The 13,948-nt window shown below is 53.2% G+C and overlaps 1 protein-coding gene across 1 annotated transcript; it reads left to right on the forward strand.

Moving 5' to 3' along the window:
* Positions 1-9,541: 9,541 nt before the first annotated feature.
* Positions 9,542-12,770, forward strand: TTC9C (tetratricopeptide repeat domain 9C). The gene is made up of 4 exons (XM_006113562.4): positions 9,542-9,856; positions 10,265-10,520; positions 11,569-11,751; positions 12,289-12,770. The coding sequence occupies exons 1-4, from the start codon at positions 9,845-9,847 to the stop codon at positions 12,381-12,383; spliced, it is 546 nt and encodes a 181-aa protein (XP_006113624.1). The 5' UTR covers positions 9,542-9,844; the 3' UTR covers positions 12,384-12,770.
* Positions 12,771-13,948: the final 1,178 nt, after the last annotated feature.

The raw sequence follows: 13,948 nt of genomic DNA on the forward strand, positions 1-13,948 counted from the left end.
GCTATTCTTCCACACACCATTATTACAGATCCCCAAGGCGCTCTATTACACCACCACGTTACCACCGCGCATACTACTCGAGATCTCCATGTCAACATTCGCATTGCTCACAATCCCCGAGATCTCCTCCTCGCTCCCGTTACTATCGTCAAAGGAGCGCCGCTTCTTACTCACCGCAATATTCACACCACGGCTCTCATTATCGTGGGTACACCTCGCCCCATCGTGATCGTTCACGTTCTTTCACGAGGCACTCACCAACCTTGTCTCCAGAGCAACGCCAATTATACTCGCCACGGCCAACGACCCAGGACTCTATCCCGCTGGCTCAACGTCCTCCAACACCTACTGGGGATGAGTTAACAGCTTCGGTCCCGCACGGCGACATCACTCAGTCACCCATCGCAGAGCAACAACCCGCAGCTTCTCCAACAGATGTTTCTTCCTCTTCCCCAGATGACACAGTTTTTAACTATGAACCCGCGCTCGTGGATGATTATAAGCAATTCCATGAACTTTTTAAGCGGGTAGCATAGTCTCAAAAGCTGCGTACCTCCGAGGCGCCTCAGAAGCAACATGCCCTCCTCAGAAACCTACAACACTCTAATAAGCCGAAACTCGCTCTCCCCTTTGATGCCGCGATCCTTGAGATAGCTAACGACATCTGGCAGACCCCAGCATCTGTGCCTCCTACCAACAAACGCACAGACAGGAAGTACTTTATTGACTCCAAAGACGCAGAATTTCTTTTTATGCACCCCACTCCAAATTCCATCGTCGTCGATGCAGCTCAGCAAAGGGCGAAGTCTGCACAATCAAGGAACTCTGCCGCGGACAAGGAATCCAAGCGCCTGAATTTGCTCGGGAGGAAGGTATATTCCTCGGCCACAGCCACATTGAGGATGGCCAATTATTCCGCCCAACTCGCCAATCACGACTTCGATAATTACCTGAAGTTGGTGCCTCTAATTCAATACCTACCAGACTCCAAGCGGGACGTACCAAAATCTATCGTGCAGGAGGGTTATACAACAGCCCGTAATGCACTCCAGATATCGCTGGATATTGCAGACTCGGCCTCCCGCACTACGGCGACATCGGTCGTCATGCAACGTGCCTCTTGGCTCCACCTTGCTTCAGTACCAAAAGATCTACAACCCCAGGTGGAGGACCTTCCATTTGATCGAGCTTCCTTGTTCGCCCAGAACACTGACCAGGTGTTCCATTATGGAAAAGACTCCCGAACTACTCTAAGAACCCTCGGGATGTACACTCTGCCTTTCAGGCGCAGGAGGGCATGGCCATATAACAAACAAAGGCCTTCTTCCTCGTATTCCACCCAACGCTTCAGGCCCTATGACCAACAGAAACAAAGGCAGTGCCCCCAACGTCGTCACCAGCAACCTAATAAGCAGCAGAGTCACCAACAACCTCGGCAGCAGGTTTGATGCCCTTGTCGAGGGTTTGCGCATCATCCCCCTATTGGAGCCTTTGTTGTGAGTAACCAAGCTTTTCCACCGCCGCCTAAACCCTTATTGCCACCACTGGTTTGCCATCACCATGGACTGTTGGGTCAGAGAGATCGTAACCTCTGGACTCGCCATTCCCTTCTCCACTCTACCTCCCTCCAACCCCCCATCCCCGTCCCTTTTCAGGGACCCCTCTCATGATCTGTTGCGTCAGGAGGTCATGCACCTACTTACCATTGGAACGGTAGAAGAAGTTCCCTCCGAGTTCCGAGGCAGAGGTTTCTATTCCCGGTACTTCCTCACCGAGAAGAAATCCGGTGGATGGAGACCGATCCTGGATCTTTGCGGCCTCAACCGCCACCTGCGAAAACAAAAATTCAAAATGGTTACTTTGGGCTCCATCATCCCAGTGCTACACAAAGGGGATTGGTTCGTGTCCCTCGATCTCAATTTCCATATTGCCGTCCATCCAGCTCACAGGAGATTTCTATGCTTTACTGGAGGCAACGATCATTATCAATATGCGGTGCTCCCCTTCGGCCTCTCCGCAGCCCCAAGAGTGTTCTCAAAAACCCTGGCAGTCGTAGCTGCGTACCTTCGTCGGGCCGGCATTACCATCTTTCCCTATCTCGACGACTGCCTCCTCACGGGCCCTTCCATACAAGAGACCGAGACCGCAGTTACAGTTACAAGAGGTATTTTTGAGACTCTTGGACTAATCATCAATCTCCCAAAATCTTCTCTGGTTCCCACGCAAGCCATCGAATTCATTGGAGCCAGACTGAACTCTATAACTGCTATGGCGTACCTACCCATGGACAGAGCCGACGCCATCCGAGACCTAGCGAACGTCTTACTTACTGCTCCAGCAGTCTCGTGCCATACCTGCCTGAAGTTGTTAGGCCACATGGCCTCTACTACGTATGGGTATGTCTACACTACCCCGCTAGTTCGAACTAGCGGGGTAATGTAGGCATACCGCACTTGCAAATGAAGCCCGGGATTTGAATTTCCCGGGCTTCATTTGCATAAGCGGGGAGCCTCTATTTTTAAAACCCCGCTGGTTTGAACCCCGTGCAGCGCGGCTACACGGGGCTCGAACTAGGTAGTTCGGACTAGGCTTCCTATTCCGAACTACTGGTACACCTCGTTCCACTTGCCGCCACTTTGCCCACCAGATCCAGGGAACCACACTACAGATCCTCACAGACAACTTATGCACCATATTCTATATTAATCGACAAGGCGGAGCCAGATCCAGAACTTTGTGTGCGGAATCAGTACGCCTTTGGAATTGGGCGATTCGCCACAACTCACGCTCACAGCCTCCTACCTCACCAGCAGGATCAATACCATTGCGGACGCACTCAGCAGATCCTTCCAATCCCAACACGAATGGGAACTCCTCGATTACGTACCCATCTTTTTCAGCGGTGGGGCTATCCAGAAATCGACCTCTTTGCCACTCGCGACAACAAGAAGTGTCGCTGTTACTGCTCGAGAGCGGGCATAGGCAAGCAATCGAAAGGAGATGCCTTCCTGCTCAATTGGGGGACATATTATCTCCTATACACCTTTCCCCCAATTCCCCTGATACCCCAAGTGATAGGGAAAATACTATCCGACACAGCGACAGTAATCCTGGTGGCTCCCTTTTGGCCTCGCCAAACCTGGCTGACGCAGCTCATGCAGATGTCAATATCCCGACCTCAGCGACTTCCACAGCTGAGCAACCTGCTGTCGCAGCAACTTGGCAATCTTCTCCATCCGAACATCGATCATTTGCACCTGACAGCTTGGCTCCTAACTGGCTCCAAGGCCTAGAGCTGACCTGCTCCCAAGCAGTCAGAGATGTACTGGTACAAAGCAGACGCCACAGCACTCAGAAATCTTACCTCCATAAGTGGCGTCGCTTCTATGCTTGGTGCCAATCGCAGACCATTGATCCTCCCAAGGCACATATCCAATGCATCCTAGACTATATGCTTCACTTACATTCGCAAGGCTTGGTGGTTGCTTCCCTAAGAGTGCATCTGGCAGCGATTTCGGCCTTTCACACTCCGATAGACGGTTTTTCTGTCTTCTCACGCCCTCTCACGAAGAGATTCTTTAAGGGTATTTCTAATCTTTACCCACCACACAGGCCTATCGCAGAACCTTGGGACCTTGCCTTCATACTGGATACTCTTACTCGCCCACCATTTGAACCTTTCGCAACTTGTGATTTGCAAACTCTCACTATCAAAGTTGCCTTTCTCCTTGCGATCACTTCAGCCCGTCGAGTTTCTGAACTCGCGGCACTCTCCGCTGATCCTCCCTACACCGTATTCACTCAACACAGTGTCTCCCTGAGATGTCACCCCGCCTTCGTGCCGAAAGTTAATTCATCATTCCACATCAACGAGCCTATGGTTTTTCCTACCTTTTACCCTAAACCACATGCTACACCTGAGGAAGCGCGCCTGCATACATTAGACGTCAGAAAGGCGCTGGCATTCTACTTGGACAGAACACGTCCCTTCAGGAAGTCCTCACGATTGCTATTATCAGTGGCGACCCGTTCTAAAGGTCATCAGCTATCATCACAACGCATATCGTCCCATATCGTTAACTGTATCTCTCGCTGTTACACCCTTAGGGGCAGGACTCTACGCTGTCCACCAACAGCACACTCAACCAGGAGCATGGCTGCCTCCACAGCATTCCTGAAGAACGTCCCCTTACATGACATATGCCGTGCAGCGACCTGGTCGTCGTCATCCACATTTGCTCAACACTATGCCCTTGACCATCTCAGAGCTGCAGACGTAGCAGTCACTCAGGCAGTCCTTTCATCTGTGCACAAATAATTCCAAAGCACGATCAACTGTCAGGGTGACTGCTTCATATTCACCTATAGTGGAGCACCCACGGGGACATCACTCAAAGAAGAAGAAATTGTTACTCACCTTGTGCAGTAACATCTGTTCTTCGAGATGTGTGTCCCTGTGGGTGCTCCACGACCCGCCCTCCTCCCTGCTTCGGAGCTCTTGTCTTTCTCTTTTTCAGATGTTCCAGCTAGGAGGAACTAGCGCGTCGGACCGCGCGATGCAGAAAAGGCGCAAACGCCGCAGGGCACTCTGGGCATGCGTGGTCCTTCGGAGGGGGCTACTGCTGGCGAAAACATTCCGGATTGTGGCGCCGGGACGAGCCCGACACCTGTAGTGGAGCACCCACGGGGACACACATCTCGAAGAACAGATGTTACTGCACAAGGTGAGTAACAATTTCATATCCATCCTAGACCTCCCCCACTGTAACTTGAGACCATTGCTCCTTGTTCTGCCATCTGTCACTACTGAGTACAGCCTTTCCCCATCCTCTTCGGAACCTCCCTTCAGGAAGTTGAAGGCTGCTATCAAATCTCCCCTCACTCTTCTCTTCTTCAGACTAAACACACCCAGATCCCTCAGTCTTCCTGTACATAGGTCATCCAAAATGTTTCAGTGTCCTCTTCCTTATGCCTAGTTTTTAGAATACTATTGTTTTTCAGCTCTATCATCTCTTCTTCAAATGTGGCCCTCTCAACACCAAATCTCACTGCTGAAGGTGAGACTGCCTTTACCTCATCTGAAAATGGATTTTCAGTAAATTCAAGAACTGTCTTCAGGAATTTGACATCTAGAAAATGAGAAGAAAATTCGGTTTTCAGCTCTCAGATTTACTCCATAAATAAATCAGGCAAAAAAGATGCATATTCACTCAGCTGTGTCACTTGTGAGTTGAGGATGGGAAAGTGAGTTAAATCTTTCTCATGAAGCTGATCTGCAAAAAGGGCCAGTTTTGTTTCAAATGCGGAAACATCGCATATCAGAGAAGGCAGGTTTTTTTCTTTGCCTTGAAGTTTAAGATTGAGTGCATTTAAGTGGCATGTCATATCAGTGAGAAAAGCCATATTTAGCAGGAATGTCTCTTTGTTTAACCACGACAGTAAATCCTGGAGATCCTTTGCCTCCAAAAACACTCATGCAGCAGGCAGTAGATCCATAAACTGATCTAACACTTTGCCTCGACTCAGCCATCTAACTTCTGTTGCAAGCATTGCTAAGTCACCTTACTACGTTTCTTACTCCTCAAGTAAAGCTCAAAATTTTCAATATTTCAAGGCATTTGCAACAATGAAGTTGACGATTTTTGTGACATTATCCACTGTGCTCTTGAGAAATCCTCTCTTCAGTTTGCTGCATAGCTGTTCTTGGTGCAGAATGCAATAGTATGAAAAGAAATTTGGAAACTGTGGATTTTTCTTCAGCAATTAGCCCCTTCTTTTTTACAACCATGGAGGGAGCACAATCAGTTGTTACCGAAGTAAGCTTCTTCAAATCAATGCATTTTCCTGGTCCTTCAAAAAATGCCATCAGCGCAGAATAAGCATCCTTTCCTCTAGTTTGACCCATCAAAGGTATCAGAGTAAGCATTTCTTCAACATACTTTTTGCCATTGAAAAAACACACCTGATTATGAGCTGAGATATGTCTGAACGATCATTAGATTTGTCAATTGCCAGACTGAAATACTTAGTGCTTTCAGTGTCTTTTAGCAATTTAGAAAACAGATCGCCTGAAATGCTTTCAATTCATCTTACAACTGTTGAATCAGACACTTGGGCTGTGTCTAGAATGGCATGATTTTCCAGAAATACTTTTAACGGAAAAGTTTTTCCGTTAAAAGTATTGCCGCAAAAGCGCATCTAGATTGACAAGTGCCTTTGCGCAAAAGCATCTGTGGCCAGTCTAGATGCGATTTTGCGCAAGAAAGCTCCGATCGCCATTTTAGCCATCGGGGCTTTTTTGCGCAAAACAGTTCTTCCCTTAGGGTACACTGGCCGTCTTGAGCAAGTATTCTTGCGCAAGAGGGCTTTTTCCCAAGCGGTAGCGGGAAAGTATTTGTGCAAGAAGCACTGATTCTGTACATTACAAAGTCAGTGCTCTTGCGCAAATTCAAGTGGCCAGTGTAGACAGCTGGCAAGTTTTTGTGCAAAAGCAATTGCTTTTGCGCAAAATCTTGCCAGTCTAGATGCACCCTTGCAGTTTTGATATTTGTTTAACTATATCCTCTTTGTTTTTAATTCTGCAAAAAGTGATTCACTGCAGTCAAAGAAGCACGGCTTCATCAATTCACCTTCGGTGAAAGTTCTTTTTGATGTAGCTATGTGTCAAGTCATTTTGAAGGTGGCTTCTGTAACAACATCGCTGTCTTTAACCTGTGAACTGAATGTACCTTGTTGAGTACAGAAACCTTCCAGTAAGGAATGTATCTTAGTTTTCCTTAAATTGCTGTCAAATGGATACAAGTCTTTGAACTCAGGTTGACAAGATTCATGGTGCTGTTGCAGGTTGGTTTTCTTTTAACGCAGCGATAGTCTTTTGACAAAGAAGACACATTTTCCATTTATCTCTGCAAAAGTGAATTTCATCTCCCAAACAGGGTTGAAAACCCTGTATTCATCCAACAAGCGTCTCCTCTTTGATGCCATTTTTAATGCTTCTTATTAAAAAGAAAATTGTATACCAGCGTTCTGGGTGTTTAGCTTGAAGGATCAGGTTGTGCATTTCTTGGAGTGATTTCGCAGTAAAAAGAAAAGTTTCCAAGTCAGAGTGCTCCAACCTGCGGTGGGCGGGGGCTGGGTGAGTCAGGCCAGATACAGGAGGCAAAAAAGGACAGGTACTTGGGAGCCCTGCCCTGGATTCCCAGCAGGGCTGACATCCCTGCGTGGGAATCCGTCGCTCCATGTGGGACGGAGGCAGGGCTGCCCAGCTGCGGGACTGGACCCAAACATGGCCAGTGTGACCCAGTCAGCACCTCTCAGGCTCTGGCCACTTCCCACAATGCCCCGGCACCAGGGGTGCGCAGTCCAGTGTCGACCACCAGTGAGGGCCCATGGACCGCTGTCTCCCCCAGGATGGTGTGCATCTGGTCTTACTGGGGCCAGGTGTTGGCTCCTGCCCTCTCGCCCTCAGTGGCCCTGACAGCCCAGGTGCAGCTCCTTGACCTTGGCCCGGACCTGTTCCAGGATCCGGACAGGATGTCCCTGGTCTGCCAACGCCTGGGCCATGCAGCCAAAGATGTCCACGTTGTGGTGATGGGACTGGTGGTTGTGGAGGGCTTCCTTTTGCCCCCACTGGTCCAGGAGGGCCTCAACCTCTGACCCCAACCAGCATGGGGCTCTGTGATTGCTGCCCTTCTGTGGCTGCTGGGAGCCTTGGGGTGGCTGCTGGGATGGGGGTGCAGGCTCACGGGGTGACTCTAGGGCAGACATCTCCCTGGGGCTCCTGGGTGCAGCAGGCAGAGCTGTGTGGTGGTGCTGCTGTGTGTGCTGCTGCTGCCACACGGTGTCTACAGGGTATGTGTGCCTTTAAGTGGGGGTCCAGCAAGCAGGAAGTAGCGAGCTTGAGTGCAGGTATGGAGCGTCCTAGTGGTCACCTGCGTTTTTTCCTGGGAGGCCAGTTCTTGCACAAAAACTCTTGTTGCCCGTCCACACTGCCCTCTTGCACAAGAAGGCTTCTTCCTCGTACGGAGCATCAGAACTCTTGTGCAAGAAGCCCTCAGTTCCGAGACTCTACTGTAAATTTACTTAAGTGAGAATGCGTGTGCAGTGTAGACGCTCCGCAAGTTTTTGCCTGCAGTGTAGATGTAGCTTAGGAGTCTTGAGAGCAGTAAGGAACAGATCAACAAGAGGCTGAGCAGGTGTAGAATGACTGTGGAGTGTGCTTTTGGCCATCGAAAAGCCCACTGGTGATGTTTGTATGGGAAACTGGACCTGGCTGATGACAACATCCCTATGCTTATAGCCACATGCTATACTTTCCATATTGTTTGTAAAGGGAAGAGTGAAAGCTTCATTTAGGACTGGACTGCAGAGACTCAGCACCTGAAGACTGAGTTTGAACAGCCTGAGACCAGGGCTGTAAGAGGAGTACAGTGCAGGGCCATAGGGATCAGAAATACTTTGAGGAAGCAATTTGATGTTGAAAGCCAGGAATATCTGTTGCCAAGCCTGTGAGTACAGTGGCTGCAATGCTAATGTGGGATTCTGGTTGGTCCCAATGATGCAGTTAGTTCAATAGTGCCTGTTGCTTTGCTAGGATGTACTTGCTTGTTTTCATGTAAAGATTGTTTTCAAGCCCAAGAATTTCATTTATGAAAAGCAACAAACAGTGAACCCACACTCAGCATGACACTTCTGCAGTTTATGGGGGGGAGAAGGCAGAAAGAGGAGGTGTGGCCATGGCACATTTACAGATTTGTGTGTGTTCAGGTATCATAAGTAGCTGTGCTGTGCAATTGGTGCTGCAATTCAGGGCTAAACTGCACAGGGACAGGACGGGGGGGGGGGGGGGTGAGGCGGAGGGAGGATGCACATTGAGTGCCTGTGGGAATCTGCAGGATTGGACACTGTGGGGACAGGATGGTGGCCAAAATGGGTTGGTGGGGGGGGGGGGGTACATGGAAAACAGTTTGGGGACTCTAAACCAGAGACCGCCAGAGATTTCATGAAGGGACTTTGCTACTGAGTTTACCTGGACGGTGCTCAAATACCAGCAGAGATGGTCAGCTGTATGAAACAGTCAGCTGGCTGGATAGAGAGGGATATGTATGGGGATGGTGCATAGATTGTTTAACCCAAAATCTCTCCAGTCCACAGCCTTCCCCCAAACGCTTGGGACGGAAACCGGTATTTGCTGCAGTGAAAAAGTTCTTGGTGGAGGGGGACCCTGGGCAGAGAAGAGTGCTCCAGGTTGGGGCGCCCAGCCTGGTGAGGAACGCCCTGCAGCAGCCGCTCACCCCCCAGTTCTTTGTGCGGGGCCCCAGTCCAGGAGCGGCTCCTATAACCCAGCCAGAAATCCCAGAGCACCCTCCTTAAGAGTGCTGCGGGGTGAGGGCACCCAGAGTCACAGTCTCGGCAGGCTCCCTGCTGGGCTGACTTCCCCCAGCCCAAAGGCCGTGCCCGCTGCTAGCACAGGAGCACCGCAAGCCCCGCACCAGTGAGGGCGCTCCCGGCAGGCGGGGACGGCGGCTCCCTGCCGGCAAAGGCTGCCGTCTGCCCGGACTCCCCACCGCGGAATGTGAGCGCCCCCGGGCGTCAGAGGCTGGGCAGCCTCAGCCCAGGAGCCGGTGACTGGGGGGGGGGGGCTCACCCCAGGGCAGCCCCCGCCCGGCTCCGGGAGGCAGCTGCTGCCCCCAGCCCTGCGCGGCGCCCAGTCACATGGTGCCGGTCTCCCTGCCCTGCGCGGCCGGTCGCTTCCTGGCCCGGCAGGAAGCAGCATGGAGCGCGGCTGCTGAGCGCTGCGGCGTCGGATCAGCCTCTGCGCGCGGGGCCCGGAGCGGCTGCCCCGATGGCTGCTCAGGTACCAGGCTCCCGTCCACGCCGCGCCCCGCCCCGCCTGCAGCTCCCGGCTCTGCGCCACGCGCCCGCCCGATCCACAGCGGCGCCATCGCCTGCAGCGAACGGGGCAGAGGGCTCCCCGCTATCGAGCTGAGCCCTGCCGGGCGGGGAAGGGCAGAGGGCCCCTCCTTATAGTAACGAAAAGGGCTCGGCCCCTGTGATCATTCAATACCCCTGGCGTTGGGTGGCTGGCCTTGTTGTAACCCCTGGTCCACACGCCCTCCACGTAGTATTGTATTGTGCTGGGTTGGCTGCTCTCCCACCCGGAACCAAGTGCAGGGAGAGGACCCTGCGTGTGAACAGGTGGGTGGGCTTGGGAGGACCCAGTGTCTCCTGGGAAGGGTGTTTGCAGCTGCACCTCTCTGTGCAGGGCTCTGCCGGGGAGGCCATGGACCAGCGGCTCCAGCAGGCCCAGAGGTTCAAAGAGGATGGAAACCAGTGCTACAAGGAGGGGCGCTTCCGGGATGCTGTGAGCCGCTACCACCGGGCACTGCTGCAGCTGCGAGGGCTGGACCCCAGCGTGCCCTCTCCTCTGCAGGCCTTTGGGCGTGAGCAGCCGCCAGTGACACCTGAGCAGGAGAGCGCACTGCACAGCACCCAGTCTGACTGCTACAACAACCTGGCTGGTGAGTAGGGATCTTAACTAACATGTAATTGTGTAAACGTGTAATTGCTGGACATTTTAGCAATTGCACGTTACATGCCGGAGAGGGGGGGCGGAGGCAGGTAAGCACCAGCTCCTGCCTGCCTCCCCCTGCTGCCTCTGATAAAGAGGCAGCAACACGGGGGGCAGGCAGCTCCACACAGGTCCTTATGTGCGGGGAGCCAGCTTGAAATCTGCTTCCCATGTGTACTGGCTCCTGCTTGCCCCCTGTCTCCATGCTGCTGCTGCCTTTCTGTCAGAGGCAGCAGGGGAGGAGGGTGTTCAGGCAACTTCATGGGAGCCAATGCTTGTGGGGACCCAGCTCTTAAGCCAGCTCACCCCCCCCCCCAGCATTGGCTCTTGCCTGCCCTCTCCACCTGCGCTGTTGCCTCTGTTGAAGGCAGGGGGAAGAAGAAGAGAAGAGAAGAGAAGAGAAGAGAAGAGAAGAGAAGAGAAGAGAAGAGAAGGAGGCAGCTTCATGGGAGCCAGCACACACAGGGAGCTGGCTTAAAAGCTGGCTCTCATGGGAACTGCCTCCTGAAAGGGTGCGTGTAGTTGTTAAGATTAACCAGTAAGCCCAGGCTTATCGTTTATTCATGTAAACGACTACACACTGACCTCCCTAGTGGTGAGGGGGGGCTGCCTTCTAGTGACATCACCATTGAGTCCCCTGGGGGTGTCCTAGCTCTCCAGTGACATCACAGTATCCTCTACTTTTCCATTGCTTCTCTAGGACAGCCTGCTGTGCCCCCTTCCGCACTGATGCCCTGGTTCTTTGGTGATACCAGTGCCATCACCATACCCTGCTTGTGGGTTCCCTAATCCTCAGGGTGGCACTGCCACCCCACCCCTCATTCTCTGTAACCTGTTTGCTCCCTCAATGACACTCCCTTCACCTAGGAGTTCATCCTGTAACCACCATTTCCAACTGGGCATGCCAATTCTGTTAGTGATGTCACTGTGCTGTTATAACAGTGACCCGCCCTGGCCCCTTGCGCCCTTTCACTGGTGCTGTTCCTCCTCCTCCCCAGCCTGCTTGCTCCACATGGAGCCAGTGAACTACGAGCGGGTGAAGGAGTACAGCCACAAGGTGCTGGAGAAACAGCCTGAGAACCCCAAAGCCCTGTACCGCGCTGGCGTGGCTGCCTACCACCTGCGGGACTACGACCAGGCCCGGCACTATCTTATGGCAGCCACAACCAGCCAGCCCCGAGGTGAGAGACGGGTTGCTTGAAGAGTGGCAGGAATTGAGAGAGTCACTTTGATAGGGAAGAGTCAAGGCCTTGTCTCCACACCCCCGGGGAACCATCCTGCTGCACCTCATCCCCAGAGGGGATCCCTATGCCGAAGGACAGTGGGGGTGGCAGGACAGCTGCACTGGTGGCAGAGGCATCTCTTGGGGGCAGGCAGCAGGGACATGTCTTGGATGCAGCTGTCCAGGGGCAGCAACGTTGGCAGCTGATAAACATTGGTCTGGGGATTGGGAGGGGGTAGTGGTGATATCGCTGTGGGTGGGCGGGCAGGGAGGAGACTTCTTGGGCAAGGGGCAGCTAGTCAGCCTCAGGGGTATTATTAGCAGGTGCATGACTTGGTGCTGGTGGAGGATGCTGGAAGCTCAGCTAGGGCATAGGAGGAAGCTGGGTTTGCTCCTCAAGCTGAGGGGACAAAGTATGTTTGGGGGGGGGGGAGAATGAGTTTGGGCATTCAGCTCATGCCTTGGCCTGTCCTGTCTCTCCTCCTGCTCCATGGAGACGCCAAAGTCAAGCGGTACCTGCAGCTGACAGAGACCCAGCTCAGCACCTACCACCAGAAGGAGAAGCAGCTCTACATGGGAATGTTCAGCTAATGAAAACATGGCTCCCCCCACTAGACACCACCAAGGCCACATGGATGCACCTCCTTTCCTGGACAGACTGCCAGGCCACGGGGATACCTCCACTCATGTAGCACCAGGGTCACGGGGACATGTCTGACTTCTGCTGATGTTATTGCACCCACAAGGTCTCTTGAGACCTTGCTGAAGAGGAAACCCTGGGCATATGGCTGAGACCTGGCTCCCTTCCCACTTGTCTGCAGGGCAGTGTCCTTTGTACCCCCAAGGGCCTGCGCATGCCCAGTCACAATTGCACAGGCTTTGCCACCCCACCTTGTGGTGCCAGAGACAGAGAGCGAGGGCCAGATCATTGGCTCTGTCACTCCCCCGGCCCTCTTCATAAAGGGACCTGTCTCTGCAGCTTGTGTGTGTGTGTGTCTCTCTCTTCCCTGCCTGGGCTCTCTTGCAGGGAGCTTGTTTTAGGGAGTGACTCCCAGCTTTGCTGCTTCTGGCCTGAGCTACGTGACCTGACCCCCAGCCCCGTCTGGCCCTAACAAACAAGAAATAGCTCCTCTCTTCACTGTCTGCTGCTAGCTAGTCTGCCCTGGGGCTCATGCAGTGACTGCATGCATTGTGTTGGGCATCACCTGCACCCTGCAGAGGGGCCCAGATTAGACCGGGACTGGAGGGAGGTGGCTTATCCTCAGACAGAGCACACACTGGGCTGCTGCCTGCAATATGCCCCACCCTGCAGTGATGCTTCATACCCTTCCTTCTTTGCCCATGAGGCCCCAGTGATAGCTGGGCAGGTACAAATGAAGGGTGGGAGGAGCTGCATTTCAGGTGCTGACATTTTGGCTGCTCATATCAGCCTAGCCTGAAGCCCAAACGATCCGGCTTACTCCCAAGCAGGAGATTTCCTCTGGGGGACTTGGGTCTCCTTTCATGTGGGAGCTCCCAGCTCAGCCTGGCATGTATCACCCCTCCCCCTATGCCAGATGTGTTGTGATGACCAGAGGTGAAAGTGAGGTGTGCGCCCCAGTGCACTACTCCAGATAGCGCTGGCTGGGGCATTCGGCTCTGCTGTGATAGCAGCAGCCAAGAGGCAAGAAGGCAACTTAAAAGGGGCCAGCTGGGGGCATGCTGTAGGGGAGGTGCACACACTCCCAGCCGGCCTACTTGGAGGGCTGGTAGCAGCTCTCATCTGCCATAGTGGCCTGGCCCTGGTCCCACTCCTGCCAAGGGGGGATGGAATCAGCTCCTGTCCAGCCGTGGCAGCCCCACAGTCTGGCCCCATCTGGTTGCAAGAGGCACTGTCATCAGCCCTGCTGCAGGCATGTTTGATGGGTATGGGTGGGTGTGAAATCAGCCCATCTGGTCCTGGCCAAGTAAGTTAACCCAGGGCCCCCACACACACTCTAGCCCCAGCCCGCTGCCTTGTGTCCGGTGACCTCCACTCACACCCCTTGTCTGCAGGGCAGTGTCCTTTGTACCCCCAAGGACCTGCGCATGCCCAGTCACAATTGCACAGGCTTCGCCACCCCACATTGTGGTGCCAGAGACAGAGCGAGGGCCAGATCATTGGCTCTGTCACTCCC

Source organism: Pelodiscus sinensis, chromosome 11, assembly GCF_049634645.1.
Source record: "Pelodiscus sinensis isolate JC-2024 chromosome 11, ASM4963464v1, whole genome shotgun sequence".
Taxonomy (NCBI): Eukaryota; Metazoa; Chordata; order Testudines; family Trionychidae; genus Pelodiscus; species Pelodiscus sinensis.